The 21,893-nt window shown below is 38.7% G+C and overlaps 1 protein-coding gene across 8 annotated transcripts in view; it reads right to left on the bottom strand.

Moving 5' to 3' along the window:
• KIF27 (kinesin family member 27) overlaps nt 1-21,591 on the bottom strand; it is a 99,237-nt gene extending 77,646 nt beyond the window's left edge. For 6 of the 8 annotated variants that reach the window (XR_007146282.1, XR_007146283.1, XM_047829829.1 and 3 more), the window contains exons 1-4: nt 21,464-21,591; nt 15,227-15,595; nt 5,119-5,319; nt 751-1,709 (exon numbers count right to left, since the gene is read on the bottom strand). Coding sequence is in view for 6 of the 8 variants with exons in the window: in XM_047829829.1 (XP_047685785.1) it covers nt 751-1,709; nt 5,119-5,319; nt 15,227-15,524 (1,458 nt within the window). In the remaining 2 variants the exon portion in view is untranslated. Of the gene's footprint in view, nt 1-750; nt 1,710-5,118; nt 5,320-15,226; nt 15,596-21,463 lie in introns of those variants that run through there. The other 2 variants (XM_047829826.1, XM_047829830.1) reach the window with 2 other exon arrangements.
• Between the last annotated feature and the right edge of the window lie 302 nt (nt 21,592-21,893).

Here is a 21,893-nt window from a genome sequence, read left to right as displayed (position 1 = left end):
TCTTGATTTCAGCTCGGGTTACGATCTCACAGTTCATGGGTTCGAACCCACATCAGGCTCTGCACTGACAACACAGAGCCTGCTTGCGATTCTCTCTCTCCCTCTCTCTCTGTCCCTCCCCCGCTGTACTCTCTCAAAATAAATAAATAAATAAACTTTTAAAAAAAACTCAACATTCCACACTCAAGGGGTGAAGTTTTTTTTTTTTCTTCAAGAACCACTGACCCAAAGAGGGATAAAACCTCAATAAAGTACTTCATTTTGTTTCTGAAATTATGTTTCTCTTCACCCTCTAAATTAATGACCAGGTCCCCAAGATTCTACTTCATAAATGTAACAAGTTAAAATACTGAAAGAGAGGGGCAACTGGGTGGCTCAGTCGGTTAAGCATCTGACTCTTGGTTTCGGCTCAGGTCATGGTCTTGAGTTTCCGGACTTTGAATCCTGTGTCAGGCTCTGTGCTGACATTGTGGAGCCTCCTTGGGATTCTCTCTCTCCCTCTCTCTCTACCCCTCCCCCACTTGCTCTCTCTGTCTCTCGAAATGAATAAACTTAAAAAAATTTAAAAAATATTAAAAGAGAAAGGAAAATGAGGACAAAGCAGTAGGAAAAGGGAAAAAGAGACTGAGCAAAAGGCAAATGAGAATTTGCATATAATCCTTTTTAAAAACTTCTGGAATCCCAAAATGACCCTTGCCCAAATAAACGGAGTCCTTAAACAAGTCACTAACGGAAGTGGTGTCTACATACCTGGCATTTCCTAAGCTCTCGCTTCAGCTGGAGAACTGTCACATGCTGTGGTCCTTCTTCCAGGTTGCCGACGCCGTGGCTCCCTCTGAACGAGGTGAACACCGCCTTCCTGACATCCTGGGTCATGTTAAACCACTCCTGCAGTTTGTGTTGCTGCTTTTGGTTCAGTCTGACAGCACCCTTTAAGTCTACCAGGAAGGTAAAGGCTTCCTCTACACAGGTTTGGTAACTCTGACACTCTCCTTGTAGCTGAGCTACTTGTTCCTCAAGAGACCGGATCCTGTTTTTATCAGGAGTCCCCTCTTGATGGATCTGGCTGGTTTGGCTGATGCTATCCTGCTGGCTTTGCAGAGCTTCTCGAAGCAACTTGATTTCAAATTCCATTTCGTCCATACGGTCAGATTCGGGGCTGAAGTTTAAGGTGGGTTTGTTTCTAATATTGCGTGCTCTGTTGGCATATTTGAGGGAATTTAAGGACTCGTCAAAATCTGAGGAGGATGGGCTGACGCAAGTGATCATGACAGTCTTGGCACTGCCTCCCAAGGAATCTTTCAGAAGCCGGGTGATTTTAGCGTCCCTATATGGAATATGGGAGCTCTTCCTGCGTGGGTCCCCAAGAGCACTGATTACATTTCCTAAAGCCAACAGCCCACTGTTGATCTGAATGGATTCTTTGAACCGTTCGCCAGTATTCCCGGTTTTAGTTACTCTTTCCGAGCCCGCCAAATCCACAAAGTGGAACTTTGAGACAATATGCCGATGGGAATACCACGATCCATCTTCAGCTGCCTCTGTATTTTTCTCTACTTGACAAATGCTGATTGTAAAAATTGCATGTGATCTACTGGAGTGCTCGTTCATTTGGGTGGTACCTGTATGCCTGGCTGCATTCCCCATCTCCAGGAGACTCATCACCTCATCTGCATTCTCCACGTGACATTCCTTGGCCCCAACAATCACTTAAAATAGCAACAGCAAGTTTTTAAACCAAATTTTAATCAAAACCCAGTAGAATTAAACTTAACCACAACAGTTATTATTTGCTAAACTTCCCAGGCTAAGAAAGTGTCTTAAAAAATCAAGAGCATTTCAAACAATAGTGACAGCAACATCATTAAGTAATTTTGGATAATCTCCCAAAGGAACTATTTTAATAGACAGCACTCATTTTGATGTTTAAATTCTAAAAGATATTTTATACATATATATATGTGTGTGTGTGTGTGTGTGTGTGTGTGTGTGTGTGTATTAAACAATCTTGTTTCTTTGGAGTCACATATCACACTCAATTCTTTAAGATGACTGAGAAAAGAAAAACCCTTTAATCCAGTATTTTGATTTATAGAGTCTAACAGACTTATTTAAATAGATTAATTAAATATTAACTCAAAAGAATTAACTAGTAGTAGATTAATTAAAAGAAATCAGTTTCTTTTGAGTCTTCAAACCATCCTTAGGTTTAAGGGTTTTGGTACTGTGTGGTCATAACCAACGATACATGAAGATTTCAGTATAAATAAATTGGTTATTCATTTTAAAAACAGGCTTAACCTACGTAATATCAGAGTATAAGATAAACAAACATGTTGGCAATTCACAAAAAGCAAAAAAGTTTCTATTTCAACAACAGCAGAATAAGAGCCAAAAATAAACCAAAGCTTACCACCCACATTATTTGTTTATATCCAAACATATTTCAAAAAGAAGAAGGTGGATTTGGGCTTTGAATCAGAGTCATAAAGCTCCTGATTCTGTGCTTGAATTACAGAGCCATGGTTCCTCTTTATTCAGATCCGGTTATGTCACTGTTTTCTTGAAAAATAATCATTTTGCTTTCATTATTTCCATCATGACACTTTCTTAACAACCTAGTTCACTGAAAGTTCTAAAGTACTTATACTACAAACAGGGAATGCTAACATATCACCAATTATAAAGTATGACAATGTAACTGTAAATCAAAGGATAACTTTCATAAAGTTTTTTAATGTTAGGCTACAGCTTAGCACTATCCATGGTCCTCAAACCTAGCTGCAAATCATCTGGAAGCTTTATAAAAGAGAAAGTACTGATGCCCAGGCCCGATCAGACAAATTCATCAGGATTTCTGAAAAGCAGGGCCCAGAAATCAGGTTTTTTTTGAACTTTTTAAATGTTTATTTATTATTGAGAGAGAGAGAGACAGAGAGCGTGAGCAGGGGAGGGGTAGAGAGAGGGGGAAACACAGAATCTGAAGTAGGCTCCAGGCTCTGAGCTGTCAGCACAGAGCCCGACGCGGGGCTCAAACTCACAAACTGCGAGATCATGACCCAAGCTGAAGTTGGTCACTTAACCAACTGAGCCACCCAGGCGCCCCTGGAAATCAGTATTTTTTAAAAAGCTTCCACGGTGATGCTAATTGTGCAGCATCCAGGTTGGATGCCAACCAGTGCTTTACACGAAGGAACTAAATAAGGATGTCAAAGAAATACATTTTGGTTGTGAGTGGAATACCGTATAAAACATATGGCAATTTGTCTTAAGAGCATTTGTCACATCTTTCCAAAACTTTTGCAGGACTGATAACAGCTATTAAGTTTATCAGGGGTGACAGCATATGGGCTATTTTACAATAAATATGTATTATTTTTGTATCTTTAACAAAAAATAAAAACATTCAAGAATTACCTTTTATATGATACAGAAGCTCAAAAACTGGCCTGGATTCTGTCCAGAAAAGATAAACTACACTGAATTATCTAATAAGACCACAGACTACCATGTATGCTTTCTTTCTGAAAAACAAAACAGGGGTGCCTGGGTGGCTCAGTCGGTTAGGCGACCGGCTTCAGCTCAGGTCATGATCTTGCAGTTCGTGGGTTCGAGCCCTGCGTCGGGCTCTGTGCTGACAGCTCAGAGCCAGGAGCCTGCTTCGGATTCTGTGTCTCCCCCTCTCTCTGCCCCTCCCCCGCTTGTACTCTGTCTCTCTCTCTCAAAAAATAAATAAATGTAAAAAAAAATTAAAAACAAAACAAAAACCAATTTTTTCAAACATTGAGGAATTCCAGGGCTGCCAAGCCAGGGCTAAAAAGGCAACAAACTTCACTGCCCCCTGCAGGCAGTTTGAACGACCTACTGCGAGGAGATTCCCTCAAGGGGACACTCCTCAAGCAGGATCCTTTTTCTCCAAGAAGGTTCTACCTAAGTATCCTTTCTTAGAAACACATCTAAGTCATTGTTGTTAATAATAATGAAACTCTGGAAACTGCTTAAATGTCCAACAATGGAATATTAAAGTATAATACATTTAGAAGACAAATTACCACATGACCATGAAGACTCATAACTTTGAGAAATATTTAATGTTGTGTGAAAATGCTCACCATATAAATATTACATGAAAAAATAAGATGTGATGCTATATGTAGGGTTGCAAGTATATTAAAAAAAATTATTATACATGCATGGGAAAAGAAATCTGGAAGGAAGCACACCAAAAACAGAAGTTACTTTTTCTGGGTTCTGGGATTAAAGCTGATGTTTAATAACTTTCTTTCTTAAACTTTTCTATGTTTTCAAAATGTTCTATGTTGAACATATAACCCTTTAAATCAGAAAAGCAGGAGGTGCTATTCTTTAAAATACTTGCATTTTGACCCATTCGAACCTTCTCCCATTTCCAAACAAATTGATATTTAATGAGATTAACAAGTTGCTAGCATAGAAAGTCAGATCTTGAAAAATACAACAAAGTACAGGACAAAATCAAAGAGGACAAAAGGAGAATTCTAGATCGACTTGGACAAACACCAAAGGGAGAAGCCATCTCCAATCTGGGAGAAACTCTGGGAGAAAAAAAAAGTACAAATACTAATTTAGCCTATTTCAAAGTCTCACTGATCTTCAGCCCAGAGCGGGAACAATTATAGAATATAAGTATCTTGAATTACAACTTACTAACTTCATCTGACCAACCAGTCTGAACTACTTTTCACCTGGGTGATTTAATGGATATTGGGAATCAAAAGGGTATTCAATTTTATTTTTTTTTTCAACGTTTATTTATTTTTGGGACAGAGAGAGACAGAGCATGAACGGGGGAGGGGCACAGAGAGAGGGAGACACAGAATCTGAAACAGGCTCCAGGCTCTGAGCCATCAGCCCAGAGCCCGACGCGGGGCTCGAACTCACGGACCGCGAGATCGTGACCTGGCTGAAGTCGGATGCTTAACCGACTGCGCCACCCAGGCGCCCCGTAAAGGTATTCAATTTTAAAGAAAAAACAAATTCCTTTTGCTTCTATGTCTGTTTTAAAGATTCTTTGCAATATATCCAGAAACTGAATTAAATCACATCTTTTTGGTAATGAAGGCAGTCAATGCTATTTACCTGTGTTTCCTTTTTCATCTTCTCGGATGTGAAGATCCTTCATAGATGTTTCCAATTCTAGAAGATCTCTTAGGTCTTCCTTATATACTTCTATATAAGACACTTTGATATTAAAGTCAGTGCTAGAATTTTCAGAGATGTTTTGAAATATTTCTTGGATAGCTCGAGGAATGATACCCTTTTGACCCTCCACAACTGAAGCTAAAAATTTAGAGAAAGAAAGGACATCTGAAAATTAAAATATAAGAAAAGCCAAAAGCCCAAATTTATAATGTATACATCTATTTTCTTACATATCTCTATATTACAAATTTTTTAAAACTGTAAACTATAATATTGATGTGTAAAAGTTTCCACAATTTAAAAAAAAATTTTTTTAACGTTTTATTTATTTTTGAGAGAGGGAGAGACAGAGCATGAACAGGGGAGGGTCAGAGAGAGGGAGACACAGAATCTGAAACAGGCTCCAGGCTCTGAGCTGTCAGCACAGAACCTGACGCGGGGCTCAAACTCATGGACCGCCAGATCATGACCTGAGCCGAAGTCGGCCGCTTAACCGACTGAGCCACCCAGGCACCCCAACAATTTTTTAAATAGTTTTAAAAATTGCAAGGTAAAGTGTGAAACAAGTCAAAGAACAAATTGGGACTTAGGTTAAATAAGTTAGGTTAATTTAGAAACCTACCCAGCATTTGTAGCATTGTTCCATAGAAAATATGTTTCAAGCGCAAAGGGTTGGCTTGCAAATGAACCTCAAAAATAACTAGCTTCCAGGTTGAAAATTACCAATGTTTAGATTTTTGGCAACAAACATCCTGAAAATGTGAACCTCTATTAACTTGGACTACCTTTCACCTAATTTAAGATGCAAGACTGCCATCGTGTGGCAAATAAAGGAAGCTGTACCTTTTTCTAATACAAGAGAGAGTGAAGATTCTTTTTTGAGAGTTTCCAGGAACTAGCCAATAGCATTACCTATGAACTACAGTGCAATATACACATTGTAGATTACCCAGAATATAAAGTCGATTAGAAACAGCTCATTCATTTCCCACTTCAAAAGATAACAAAACACAATAATTCAAAACTTACCAAAACACTGAATTTCAAATATTTATCATAAAGCTTCAATAGGTATTTTGGTAACCTAAATGCCATATTTTCAACATTACACTTATATTCCGGACACAGCTTCAGAGAGAGAACTTGTAAAGTTTTATACATCAAGAGCTATCATTTAGCTATTGTATGTTATTTAAAGAACACACAAAAGTTTCTAGAGAATGTTCTAGTTTCTGGTACAAGTCAGTAAATCCAAGGTTCTGAGAAGCAGGAAAATGACTATTAGTTTAAATAGGCATCCTATTGAAAAAAAAAGATTATTCTGCCTCAGGGCCTAGCATGGTGCCCTAGGCACTACAAATGCTCAATAAATTATTTATAAGAGGAAAAAACAGCATTATTTAAAAATCAGACAGCAGGGGTGCCTGGGTGGCTCAGTCAGTTAAGCATCCGATTTCGGCTCAGGTCATGATTTCACAGTTTGTAGGTTTGAATCCCACATTGGGCTCTGCACTGAAAGCTCAGAGCCCGGAGCCTGCTTCAGATTCTGTCTCTCTCTCTCTCTCTCTCTCTCTCTCTCTCTCTCTCTCTGCCCCTCCCCTGCTCTCTCTCTCTCTCTCAAAAGTAAACATTAAAAAAATAAAGTAAAATAAAAATAACAAGTAGCAACAATGAACTATTGGGACCTCATCAAGATAAAAAGCTTCTGCACAGTGAAGGAAACAATTAGCAAAACTAAAAGGCAATGGACGGAATGGGAGAGGATATCTGCAAATGACATATCAGATAAACAGTTAGTATCCAAAATCTATAAAGAATTTATCAAACTCAACACCTAAAAAACAAATAATCCAGTGAAGAAATGGGCAAGACATGAATAGACACTTTTCCAAAGAAGACATCCAGATGGCTAACAGACACATGAAAAAATGCTCAACATCACTTATCATTAGGGAAATACAAATCAAAGCCACATGAGATACGACCTCATACCTGTCAGAATAGCTAAAATTAACTCAGGCAACAACAGATGTTGTCACTTATATATAACACCCAGTGCTCATCCCAACAAGTGTCCTCCTTATTGCCCCTCACCCCTTTAGCCCTTCCCCCCACCCAACACCCTGCTGGCAACCCTCAGTTTGTTCTCTGTATTTTAGAGTCTCTTATGGTTTGTCCCCCTCCCTGTTTACATTATTTTTCCTTCCTTTCCCTTATGTTCAACAGTTTTGTATCTTAAATTCCACATATGAGTGAAGTCATGTATTTGTTTTTCTCTAATTTCGCTTAGCATAATACCCTCTAGTTCCATCCACGTTGTTGCAAATGACAAGACTTCATTCTTTTTGATCTCCAAGTAATATTCCATTGTATATATATACACCACATCTTCTTTATCCCTTCATCAGTCAATGAACATTTGGGCTCTTTCCATACTTTGGCTATTGTCAATAGCACTGCTATAAACATTGGGGTGCACATGCCCCTTCGAAACAGCACTCTTGTATCCCTTGGATAAATACCTAGTAGTGCAATTGCTGGGTCATAGAGTAGTTCTATTTTTAATTTTTTGAGGAACCTCCATACTGTTTTCCAGAGTGGTTGCACCAGTTTGCATTCCTATCAGCAGTGCAAAAGAGTTCCACTTTTATTCAACATAGTACTGGAAGTCCTAGCCATAGCAATTCGACAACGTAAAGAAATAAAAGCCATCCAAATTGGTAAGGAAGAAGTTGGTTAAGTGTCTGATTTCGGCTCAGGTCATGATCTCATGGTTCGTGAGTTGGAGCCCCACGCTGGGTTCTGTGTTGACAGCTCGAAGCGTGGAGCCTGCTCCAGATTCTGTGTCTCCCTCTCTCTCTGCCCCTCCTCTGCTCACACTCTATCTCTCTCTCAGAAATAAATAAAAACTGGAATGGAGGAACTATGGTCCATTCCAATTGTAGAATATTATATAGTCTGAAAAAATGAGTAAATTTCTATGACACAAAAGTGAAGAAATGAAATACTTTATATTGTTAAATGCAAAAAGAAAGTTATAGAAATAATGGTATAATAATTCATTAAACAAAACAACAAGAATAAAACTACATGCATATTTGTAAAATGCCTAGAAAAATGTCTAAAGCACTCTAGAATACTATACATCAGATGGTTATTTCCTTGGGATGAGACTAGTTTTCATTTATTTTAGTTTCTTTTTTTTTAACGTTTATTCATTTTTTTATGGGGGAGGCAGGAGAGGAGGACAGAAGATCCTAAGTGGGCCCTGCACTGACAGCAGAGAGCCCAATGCCAGACTCAAACTCACAAACTGCAAGATCATGACCTGAGCCAAAGTCTGACACTTAACCAACTGAGCCACCCAGGCACCCCTAATTTAATTTCTTAAGCATCACTTGCAATTCTTTTTACAATGCACATTATTATAATTTTTAAAGAGCCAGGGAATAAGTTTCTAGAAAGATTCCTTTAAAAAATGAGAGAGGACCCAAATAAACAAAATTACTAACAAAAGGGAAGAAATAAAAACCAACACCATAGAAATAAAAGCAAATGTAATAGAATATTATGAAAACCTATATGCCAACAAACTGGACAACTTAGAAGAAATGGATGAATTCCTAGAAACATAATCTATCAAAACTGAAGCAGGAAGAAATACAAATTTGAACAAACCAATCACAAACAATGAAATTGATTCAGGAATCAAAATACTCCCGACAAACAAAAGTCCACAACCAGACAGCTTCACTGTGAATTGTACCAAACATTTAAAAAAGAGCTAATATCCATTTTTCTCAAACTATTCCAAAAAATACAAAAGGAAGGAAAACTTCCAAATTCATTCTATAAAGCCAGTATCACCCTGATACCAAAACCAGATAAAGACACCACAAAAAAGACAACTACAGGCCAAGATCTCTCATGAATATGGATGCAAGCCTCAACAAAATATTAATAAACCTAATTCAAAAATATATTTTAAAAAATCATACACCACGATCAAGTGGGATTTACTCCTGGGATGCAAGACTAGTTTATAAGCTGCAAAATAATCAATGTGGTATGTCACATCAGTAAGAGAAAATATAAAAACCATATGATCATTTCAACAGATGCAGAAAAGCATTTGACAAAGAACATCATCCATTCATGATAAAAACCCTCTGCAAAGTAGGTCCAGAGGGAATATATCTCAACAAAATAAAGGCCATATATGAAAAGCCCATAGCCAACAAGATATTCAATGGTAAAAAACAGAGAGCTTTTCCCCTTAAGGTCAGGAATAAGACAAGGATGACCACACTCACCACTTGTATTCAACATAGTACTAGAAGTCCCAGCCATAGCAATTTGACAACAAAAAGAAATAAAAGAAATCCAAATTGGTAAGGAATAGGTAAAACTCTACTGGCAGATGACACAATACTATATATAGAAAACGCTAAAGACTCCACAAAAAAACTCCTAGAACTGATAAATGAATTGAGTAAAGTCACAGGATACAAAATCAATGTTCAGGCATCTTTTGCATTCCCATACACTAATTATGAAGCAGCAGAAAGAAAATTAAATAATCTCATTTACAATTGCACCAAAAATAAAATATCTAGGAACAAACTAAACCAAAGAGGTGAAAGATTTGTACTCTGAACACTATAAAATATTGATGAAAGCAACTGAAGACACACAAAGAAATGGAAAGACGCTCCATGCTTATGGATTAGAAGAACAAATACTGTGAAAATGTCTATACTACCCAAAGAAATCTATACATTAAATGCAATCCTTATCAAAATACCAACAGCATTTTTCACAGAACTACAATAATCTTAAAATTTGTATGGAACTACAAAAGACTCTAAATAGCCAAAGATATCTTGAAAAATAAAAACAAAACTGGGGGCACTTGGGTAGCTCAGTCGGTTGAGCATCCAACTTCAGTTCAGGTCATGGTATCACGGTTCATGAGTTCAAGCCCCACGTCAGGCTCTGTGCTGACAACTCAGAGCCTGGAGCCTGCTTCAGATTCTGTGTCTCCCTTCCTCTCTTCCCCTCCCCTGCTTGCATTCTGCCTCTCTCTCTCTTTCTCTCTCAAAAATAAATAAACATTTTTGGGGCACCTGGGTGGCGCAGTTGGTTAAGCGTCCGACTTCAGCCAGGTCACGATCTCGCGGTCCGTGAGTTTGAGCCCCGTGTCAGGCTCTGGGCTGATGGCTCAGAGCCTGGAGCCTGTTTCCGATTCTGTGTCTCCCTCTCTCTCTGCCCCTCCCCCGTTCATGCTCTGTCTCTCTCTGTCCCAAAAATAAATAAACGTTGAAAAAAAAAATTTTTTTTTTAAATAATAATAAATAAATAAACATTTTAAACATTTTTTAAAAGGGGGGGTTGCCTGGGTTGGCTTGTTGGTTAAGCATCAGACGTCGGCTCAGGTCATGATCTCACAGTTCGTGGGTTCAAGCCCTGCATCGGGCTCTGTACCGACAGCTCAGAGCCTGGAGCCTGCTTCGAATTCTGTGTCTCCCTCTCTCTCTGCCCTTCCCCCACTCACACTCTGTCTCTCGCTCTCAAAAAATAAATAAAAAACATTTTAAAAATTTAATAAAAAAATGTTAAAAAAAAGAAAGAAAAACAAAACTGGAGGAATCACAATTCCAGACTTCGTTACATTATAAAGCTATAGCAATCAAGACAGTATGGTATTGGTACAAAAACAGACACATAGATCAATAGAACAGAATAGAAAACCCAGAAATAAACCCACAATTATATGGTCAATTTATCTTCAACAAAGGAGGAAAAGAATATGCAATGGGAAAAGACAGTCTCTTCAACAAATGATGTTGGGAAAACTGGACAGCTACATGCAAAAGAATGAACCTGGACCACTTTCTTTCACTATATACAAAAGCAAACTGAAAGTGGATTAAAAACCTAAATGTGAGGCCTGAAATCACAAAAATCCTTGAAGAGAGTACTGCCATTAATCTCTCTGACATTGGCCATAGCAACTTCTTACTAGATACATCTCCTGAGGCAAGGGAAACAAAAGCAGAAGCAAACTATTGGGACTACATCAAAATAAAAAGCTTCTGCACAGCAAAGGAAATAATCAACAAAATTAAAAGGCAACCCTACTGAACGAGAGAAGATATTCACAAATGACATCCAATAAAGGGTTAGTATTCAAAATATGGAAAGAACTGATACAACACCCAAAAAACAAATAATCCAATTTAAAAATGGGCAGAAGACATGAACAGACATTTCTCCAAAGAAGACATCCAGATGATCAATAGATACCTGAAAAGATCCTCGAGGGGAACCTGGGTGGTTCAGTCAGTTGAGCAACTGACTCTTTAAAAAAAAATTTTTTTTAATGTTTATTTATTTTTGAGAGAGAGAGAGACAGAGCGTGAGTGGGGGAGGAGCAGAGCAAGAGGGAGACACAGAATCCAAAGCAGGGTCCAGGCTCTGAGCTATCAGCACAGAGCCTGCCACGGGGCTCAAACCCACAAGCCGTGAGATCATGACCTGAGCCGAAGTCTGATGCTCAACCAACTGAGCCACCCAGGCACCCCAGCAACTGACTCTTGATTTCAGCTCAGGTCATGATCTCACAGTTCATGAGTCCGAGCCCCATGTTGGGCTCTGTGCTGACAGCGTGAAGCCTGCTTGGGATTCTCTGCTTCCCTCTCTCTTCCCCTCCCCTGTTCGCACTCTATCTCTCTCAAAAATAAATAAATAAACACTAAAAAGAAAAAAAAAAAGATGTTCAACATCTCTCATCATCAGGGAAGTGCAAATCAAAACTACAATGAGATATTGCCTCATACCTGTCAGAATGGCTAAAATCGACAACACAAGAAACAAGTGTTGGTAAGGATGTAGAGAAAAAGGAACCTTCTTGCACCGTTGATGGGAATACAAACTGGTGCAGCCACAGTGGAAAAAGAGTATGGAGTTTCCTCAAAACCTTAAAAATAGAACTTCCTAATGATCCAGTAATTGCACTACTGGGTATTTACCCCCAAAATACAAAAACAGTAATTCAAAGGGATACCCCTTTGTTTAAACCCCTATGTTTATAGCAGTGTTATTTACAATAGCCAAACTATGGAAGCAGCCCAAGTATCCATCAATAGATGAATGGATGAAGACGATACCACAGATATATATAATGGAATATTATTCAGCCATAAAAAAATAATAAAAATTTGCCATTTGCAAGGACATGGATAGAACTAGTGTGTGTACTGCTGAGCAAAATAAGTCAGTCGGAGAAAGACAAATACCATACAATTTCACTCATTTGTGGAATTTAAGTAACAAAACAAATGAGCAAAGGAAAAAAGAGAGACAAACCAAGAAAGAGACTGTTAACTATACAGAATAAACTGATGGTTACCAGACGGGAGGTGTGTAGGGTGATGGGGGAAAGAGGGGATGGGGATTAAAGAGTACACTTAACATGGTGGGAAAAAAAGTGATTTTTTTTTTAAATAAAAAGATGGGCGCCTGGGTGGCTCAGTCGGTTGAGCGTCCAACTTCGTCTCAGGTCATGATCTCACAGTTCGTGAGTTCAAGCCCACGTCAGGCTCTGTGCTGACAGTTTGGAGCCTGGAGCCTGCTTCCAATTCTGTGTCTCCTCCTCTCTCTGCCCCTCCCCTGCTCATGCTCTGTCTCTCTGTCTCTCAATAATAAATAAACGTTAAACATTTTTAAAAATATATATTAAAAAAAAAAAAAGAATAAGAAAACTGAGGGGATAAAATAAAAAACTGTTTCTAAGGGTGTTATCAAGTATAAAGTACTTTAGAGCAGCTATAATATTTTTTTTAAGTTTATTTATTTATTTTGAGAGAGAGAGAGAGAGAGAGAGAGAGAGAAAGAGAGAGGGGGAGGGGCAGAGAGAGAGGGAGAGAGGGAGAATCCCGAGCAGGCTCCGCACTGTCAGTGCAGAGCCTGATGCAGGGTTCGAACTCATAAACAGTGAGATCGTGACCTGAACCGAAATTAAGACTCTGTCACTTAACTGAATGAACCACCCAGATGCCCCAAGAATAGATAAACTTAATAACTTTTTCCCTTAAAGAATTAAAATTGTATGTATGGCTTCTTAATAAAAAACAATATAGCTATACTTAAGTCACCAAGCTCTAAACATAACTCCTATTAGTAAAAAGAACATACTGAGTCTTAAAGATCACAAAACATTTGCCAATTAAAAAAGGGGCTACAGCCCTAAAAAAAAAACAAAAAAAAAACAAAAAAAAAACCCACAACTTATAACAGAAAATTTGAATTTTTTGAGACCCTAAAATAACCTAGTATCTTTAACCTCTTAATCCTATGTCATACTGATTCTAAAAATGGTGGTGTGGGGGGGTACCGGGCACTAATGGCCTCTCCATTTAATCTTTGTAATCAGGGCTTCCTCAACTCAGCCAGACTCCAAATCTACCCCTCACCAGTCCCTACATGTAATAAGAGATGTTTCTGAAAGTCACATATTCTATATTTGAGAAGCAGGAAAGTAGAAAATACATTAAGAGTCATTACACGTATACAGAACGTAGCAATAATTTTAGACAATAATACATATATATATACAACATTCAAAAGTTTGCATTTAGTAAAAAAAAAAATCAATACAGTAAACAAGTCCTCAAAAGAGGACTTGGCGGGGCGCCCGGGTGGCTCAGTCGGTTGAGCATCTGACTTCGGCTCAGGTCATGATCTCACAGTTCGTGAGTTCAAGCCCCACGTCAGGCTCTGTGCTGACAGCTCAGAGCCTGGAGCCTGCTTCAGATTCTGTGTCTCCCTCTCTCTCTGCCTCATCCCCCTAGTGTACTCTGTCTCTCTCTCAAAAATAAATAAACATTAAAAAAATTAAAAAAAAAAAAAGAGGACTTGGCATTCAATCCCAGCTGTCACTAGCCCTCTAGCTGAGCAAGCCCTTCAGTGATTGCTCCATGGCTGGAGCTTCTCACTTATAAATAGAGAGAGATGATTTTCAAGGTTCCTTCCAGCTCTACCAGAAATCCTAACAATTTCACCTTTCCCAAACTATAATTACAAGCAGGAGAAACTATATTCTAAAATATTCAGTATTTAAAACAGAAATCTGTATTTATATGTGAGGTGATGGATGTGTTAACTACATTGGAGGAATCCTTTGACAACGTTTACATTCATCAAATCATCATGATGCACACTGTAAATATCGTACAATTTTATTTGTCAATTGTACCTCTATAAAGCTGAAAAAATAAAATAAAAATTGGCTAAAAAATAGGGGGAAAAAAGACACTTTAAACCACATAACAAATTCTACCTACTGCCTCTAAGTCTTGGTTGTAAGACTCTGATATTTACAAGTGGACTATGTTAAAAGACCAAAATCTGGTCATGTTAACTCAATTCTTTCTACTTGAAGTTCTGTTCAAAATGACAAAGGTTTGTCAGAGGCAAGGAGTGGGGGAAATGGGTGAAGGTGGTCAAGATGTAAAAACTCTGAGTTATAACTAAGTTCTGAGGATGTAATGATATACAATATTGGTGACTGCAGTTAATAACACTGTATTGTGTATTTGAAAGCTGCTAAAATATTAGCTCTTAAAAGTTCTTATCCAAGAAAAAGAAATTTAGAACTATATGATGTGATCGATGTGAACTAAACTTACTGTGGTAATCATTTTGCAATATATACATGTATAGAAATCATTATATTGTACACCTTGGACTAATATAATGGTATATGCCAATTATATCTCAATAAGACTGGAAAAAAATGCAAAGGGCTGAACATTGAACATTGTCTTAAACTTGTTTCCTCAAGCAAATACAATAAAAAACTGTTGACTAAAACACCAATATTTAAAAATAAATCTTTCAAAGATGATGATCTTATGAACTCATCTGACTATCCTTTATTTCATTCAATTAATATGCTGAGAACCTACTATGTGTCAGGCACTGTCATATTTTAGCTTGATTCTAGTGTCTCAAATAAAAGTCAAAGGTAGGACGAGAATCTTACCAACATGGCCTCCTCCAATGGTGTAGGTCTTCCCGGATCCAGTTTGTCCATAGGCAAAAACGGTTGCATTATAGCCCTCAATGAGCGACAACACTAGTGGCTTTATACATGCATTATAAACTTCATCTTGAGTGGAATTCTTGCCAAAAACAAAATCAAAAGTAAAGACTCTATCTCTCCCAATGATAATTTGCTGGGTGTTTGGAATAACTCTCACACAAGCTTGATGATTATGAAGAACTTCTTTGCATAGCAGAGGTCGGATTCTTACAGCAACTTTGACTGGTATTTCTTCCATAGCAACTTAGATTTTACTTAATATTCAGTATCTAGTGTGAGAAATATCCATTTTATGTAATTTCTGGACTCCTGTGTAACAAAATAAAAACAAAATTTAGTTACTGACTTCTCTATCCTAATTAACCATCTTCTCAAGCAAAGTCCATTAAAGCAGGTTTTCCTCCAATATAAGTCGGTTACAAAGAGTAAATCTGTCTTATAAAAATACACCTATAATTTACAGATGAAATGTCTGGATTTATTGCAAAACAATCTAAGGAGTAGAGGCCATGAGTTGGTAAATGATGCAGCAAAGTGATAAGTGCATGGGATTCTATTGTGCCATTCTTTCTGTAGTAAAAATAGGTTTCCCAGTCCATTAATCTAAATACTGAATAACTGGAGAGTTAGAAAATTAAGACAAGGAAATAACCGAATAATTGTATACCCGTGTTGAAAGAAAACCCTTTACTAGATTTTATAGCTATGTGCTGGAAAGTAACATCTTTTTGCCACAAATATCAGAAATAAATCTATGAAAATAGTCTCAAGGATTTCTATGATATAACTTGAAACCAAGTTATTGATTATTCAAAAATAATCAAAACTAACTGAAACACTGCTTTTCTACTTCTAAAATATGGTATACTTATTTCTGAAGACTTCTGGTAGAATTAATACATTAAAAAATAAATTGCCCACTGTACTTATAAGGAACCTGAAAATTTTTTAAAAATTCCACTTACAGTAGCATCAAAAAGAATATAATACTGGGGTGCCTGCGTGGCTCAGTCAGTTAAGCAACAGACTCTTGACTTCAGCTCAGGTCACGATCTCATGATTCATGAGACTGAGCCCCACGTCAGGCTCTGCGCTGACAACACAGAGCCTGCTTGGGATTCTCTCTCTCCCTCTCTCTGCCCCTCCTCCACTCACACTCTCTCTCAAAATAAACTTAAGGGGCGCTTGGGTGGCTCAGTCAGTTGAGCATCCGACTTCGGCTCAGGTCGTGATCTCGTGGTCTGTGAGTTCAAGCCCTGCATCGAGCTCTGTGCTGACAGCTCAGAGCCTCGAGCCTGCTTTGGATTCTGTGTCTCCCTCTCTCTCTGCCCCTCCCCCATCATGCTCTGTCTCTCTCTCTTGTCAAAAATAAATAAGCATTAAAAAAATAAACTTAAAAAAATACATAGGAATAAGTTTAATAAAAGACATGTAAAACTTATACTCTGAAGATTATAAAAGATTGTTGAAAGTAAAGAAGATCTAAATAAATGGAAAAACATCTCATGTTCATGGACTGAAAGACAGTATTGTTAAGATGGCAATATTCTCCAAACTGATCTACAGATTCTATGCAACACCTATCAAAATCTTAGCTGAACTGCAGAAATTGACAAGCTTATCCTAGAATCCATATGGAAATTTAAGGGACAAAGAATAGCTAAAACAATATTGAAAAAGAACAAATTTGGAGGACACATTTTCCCAATTCTAAAACCAAGCAACAGTAATTAAGACAGTGTGGTATTGGTAGAAAACAAACTAAAAGATCAATGGAGAAGAATTGAGAATCCAGAAATAAACCCTCATATTTTGGGCAAATGATTTTTGACAAGAGTGCCGAGACAATTCAATGGGGGGGAAGAACAGACTTTTCAATAAATGGTCATAGGACAATTGGATGTCCACATGCATAAGAATGCAGTTGGATTCCTACTCACATCATATACAAAATTCAATTCAAAATCATTCATAGACCTAAATGTAAGAGCTGAAACTTATAAAACTCATAGAAGAAAACACAAGAGTGACTCTTAGTAACGTTGGATTTGGCAACGGTTTCTCAGGTGTAACACCAAAGCAAAAGCAATAAGCTTTATAAGGAAAAACAGATAAAATGGATTTAATCAAATTTAAAAGCTTTGTTCCTCAAATATATAAAAGTGGTTAATAAGCACAGGCAAAGATGCTCAGCATCATTAGCCAGTAGGGAAATGCAATCAAAACTACAATAAGATTACTACTCTAACCCCACTAACACAACTATAATCAAAAAGACATCATACAGCAAACAGACACATGAAAAGATGCCCAACATCACTCATCATGACACAAATGCAAATCAAAACCACAATGAGGTATCACTTCACACCTGTCAGATGGCTAGAATCAAAAAGACAAGAAATAACAAGTGTTAGCAAGGATGTGGAGGAAAAGGAACCCTCAAGCACTGCTGGTGGGAATGCAAACTTGTGCAGCCACTCTGGAAAACAGTATGGAGGTTCCTCGAAAAATTAAAAATGGAATTACTATATGGTCCAGTAACTCCACTACTGGGTATTTACCCAAAGAATATGGAAGTACTAATTCAAAAAGACATATGTACCTGTTTCTTGCAGCATTTTTTACAATAACCAAGATATGGAACTATGGAAGCCACCCAAGTGTTAATCAATAAATGAATGGATAAAAAAGACATGGTATATATGGGGTACCTGCGTGGCTTAGTCGGTTAAGCATCTAACTCTTGATTTCAGCTCAGGTCATGATCTCATGATTCGTCAGATCAAGTCCCAAGTTGGGCTCTGAACTAACAGTGCAGAACCTACTTAGGATTTTCTCTCTCCTTCTCCCCAGGTCACACACACACGCTTTCTCTAAAACTCAATAACTTAAAAAAAAAAGATGTGGGGGATATAAATATACATAGTAAAACTTTGGTTTGTAAGCACAATTTGTTTCAGAAACAGGCTTGTAATCCAAAGTACCTGTATATCAGAACCACTGGCTCAGCTGTGATCATGTGATGTTCGGCATCATGTACTACTTGTATTGCAAGACATCACTCATTTATCAAGTTAAAGTTTACGAGAAATGTTTGCTCCTCCTGCACAACACTCACAGACTAAGTTACTCACAATCCAAGGTGTGTGTGTGTGTGTGTGTGTGTGTGTGTGTGTGTGTGTGTGTGTAGGTAATGGAATATTACTCAGCCGTAAAAATGAATGAAATCTTGACATCTGCAACAACATGGATGGACAGAGAGGGTATTATGCTAAATGAAACAAGTCAGATAGAGAAAGACAAATACCATATGATTTCTTTTTATTTCTTTTTTTTTAAGTTTATTTATTTCTTTTAAGTAATCTCTACATCCAATGTCAGGCTTGAACTCACAACCCTGAGACCAAGAGTCCCATGCTCCACTGACTGAGCCAGCCAGGTGGCCCCCATATGATTTCACTTATATGTGGAATCTAAAAAACAAAACAAACAAACAAAAAGCAAAATCAGATCCATAAATATAGAGGACAAACTGACAGTAGTAGAGGGTAGCAGGATGGGGGATGGACAAAATGGGTGAAGGGGAGTAGGAGATAACAGGCTTCCAATTATGAAATGAATGAGTCTTGGGGATAAAAAGTACAGCATAGGGTCAACGATCTTGTAATAGCACTCCATGGTGACAGATGATAGTTATATTTGTGGCAAGCATAGCATAACATATAGACTTTCTGTTCACCTGAAACTGAAGTCACATTATGTGTCAACTACACTTCAATTTAAAAAAAGGCTTCAATTAAAAAAAAAAAAAGCAACTCCTGATTACGGCTCAGGTCATGATCTCATGGTCGTGAGATCAAGTGCCCTGTTGGGCTCCACACTAGGTGTGGAGCCTGCTTGAGGTTCTCTCACTCTGCCTCTCCCCCACTTGCTCGCATTTTCTCTCTCTCTCTCTCAAAAAAAAAGGATATTAATATATTTAAATTTTTTAAGACAGTTCAAAATAAGTATTAGGATGTATAGAATATGGAACCTTCACATACTCCCAACGGAATTGTAAAATGATGCAGCCACTTCGGAAGAGTCTGGCAGTTCCTCAAAAACACAGAGTTATTATTTGACCCAGCAACTCCACTCTTTGGTATATACCCAAGAGAAATAAAAATATATGTTTTTATGAAAACTTGTACATGAATGTTCAGTCTTGGTAGGATAAAGCTTATACCATATAAAAGCTAAAAAGAAAATGTAACAAACAGTCTATGATAATTTTCAAGTGCAGATAATGAAAAATAATCAGTTTGGGGTGTGGCTGGGCTCTTTAGAGAAGGAGAGTCTTGAACACTATCATTAAGTAACCTAGTAGACTATTAACAGACTAAAATAACATTTTCGGCACTACTTGCTATGGAGATGATAATGAAGACATATTTAATATTCACTAGCCTTTAAAAAACTCTGCAGCAGTACTGCAGATTATAATTTCGTGAGCGGGAAAGTCTGAAAAGGATCACAGTAACAAATACATTAGTCTACTAAAAGCTCAGAGAGTAAAAAAATACCAGCTCCCTTGGGCTGTAAAATCCCCAAACAGAGTCAACATGCTATGTGTAATGGCCAAAACAAAGAGATGCACCCCACCTTGTCACTTTTAATCATTCTAGTTAAAACCAGCTGTGAAAAAATACTCATATGTATGATAAATCCTTTCTTGTATCCTATAGGACTCCACAGTCACTTGGTACTGGAAACTTTTCCAAAGAAACTACAAAGATGCTGAATGAGTTGGTTCTCTCAAATGTCTCTGAACATCTATATTCGAAGTTTTTTATCATACAGATTAGCTTTTTAAAGTCTGTTTATGGCATCACATTAAAACAAAAGTCATAGTCTATGTTAAGTCAAACCTAACTACTTCCAACAAAACTGCTTAAAAAAAAGGTACAGAGTGTAACTGGGATATTTTCACTTTCTTGGTTTTTGCAATAGGAAACAATTTTGCTACAAGGGGAAATGAAATTCTACTCTATTCCAATAAATAAAGGCCCTTAAACATATGGCTTGCAAAAGAGTAATATTCAAGAATTTAAGCATTTAAAAAATCCATAGCATTTATGCTTTAGATTCTGGTCAACTGCAGTAACCAGAAGCATGTGTATTGTCCCGCCAAGAAATGTAAAGAAAGGGGAAATCTGATTGGTAATATTTAGGCATACTCAATGGAGTTTTGAAATTGAGTAAAGGCAAGAGAATCTTTGATCAATGATGCCATGTCACTGATCAAAAAGAAGTGTCTTCTAATACTGTTTCTATCCTGTGCCCACGGCTTTTCAGAAGTAGTGGGTTGTCTAAAAATTGTGGTCTGTTAATTATATTTTTGTAAGAAATTTCCCAGCAAATTAACAATGAATCACAAAAGGATCTCAGAAAAGGTCCCAAATGCATAAATGACTAGATAAAGAATATAGAAAGTGAAGTGGAAAAACAAAAATTTGACAACTTGGAGGGGGCGAAGTGTTATTTAAAAAGTGTTTTGGTGTGCCTGCCTGGCTTAGCCTCGGAATCTGCTACTCTTGATCTCCGGATAGTGAGTTCGAGCCTTATCTTGGGTGTAGAGACTAAAACAAACAAAAAAAAAGTGTTTCGAACAAAGAATTTGGGTACCCTCTCTTTCTTAATCAAACCTGCCTCTGAGGGAGAGGACTTTCAGACTTCTACAGCGTTGCACCAAAGTTTCAACATCCGCAACGGAAAAAGGAGACCAGCGACAAAACGAAACCCCCAGGGGGGATGGGCTTTCCCATCCCGTTTAGCTCCCGAAGTTGGAAGCACCGGCACAAAAAACACACAGGATCAGCCTCGGTGGGGCTCCCGTCCGGCGTTCGCTCACGTCCCTAATCCCCGGGCCTGTCTACCTAGGGGCACCCAACTTCCCCAAGCCGTTCTCCAGGGGTCCCAGCAACGACCTCAGCCCCCTCCAACGCCCTCCCTCGGCTTTGCCCGCCCCGCAACCGCCCCCGACCCCGAGCCGTCCCGCGGCGGCCCCTGACGCCCGACCCCTAGGCGGCGCCCCCTCCCCGAAACGGCTAGAGCGCGGGCGCTGCGGCACTAGGGCGGGAGGGCGCCGCACCGCACCCGGCCGCATCAGCCCCGCCAGGCCAGCACGCCACTTACAGACCGGCTCGAGAAAGCCCTGATCTCCGGCGGCGAGCACAGTACAGGCCTCCCCAGCTTCGCTCCGCCGGGCCGCCGCCGCCGCCGCCGCCCGCGCCTTTTGTTGTCGCGGGTTCTCCCGGCAACGGCGAAACCAGCAGCCAACGCGCCCCCTCCCGGCCGGCCGTTGCGCCGCGCCCCCGACGAGCCCCGCCCCCGAGGAGCCCCGCCCCACCGAGAGGAGCGCTGCGCTGGCCGCCTAGAGACCACCTCCAGGTGTGGCTACAAAGCCAACTCGCAGGGGACTGCTTTCAGCGTGCCGGACCGAAGTCACTCCCCACCAGTTTGTAAACTGAACGTAAGAAAGATTCACGTTGCGTTTCCGTATTTTAGCTGCTAATTCAGTTTATTTTTATTGAAGTAAAGTTCGTATAACATACATCGAGCCGCT

The sequence above is a fragment of the Prionailurus viverrinus genome, chromosome D4 (assembly GCF_022837055.1).
Source record: "Prionailurus viverrinus isolate Anna chromosome D4, UM_Priviv_1.0, whole genome shotgun sequence".
Classification (NCBI taxonomy): Eukaryota; Metazoa; Chordata; class Mammalia; order Carnivora; family Felidae; genus Prionailurus; species Prionailurus viverrinus.
This window is presented reverse-complemented; position numbering and strand designations above follow the sequence as displayed.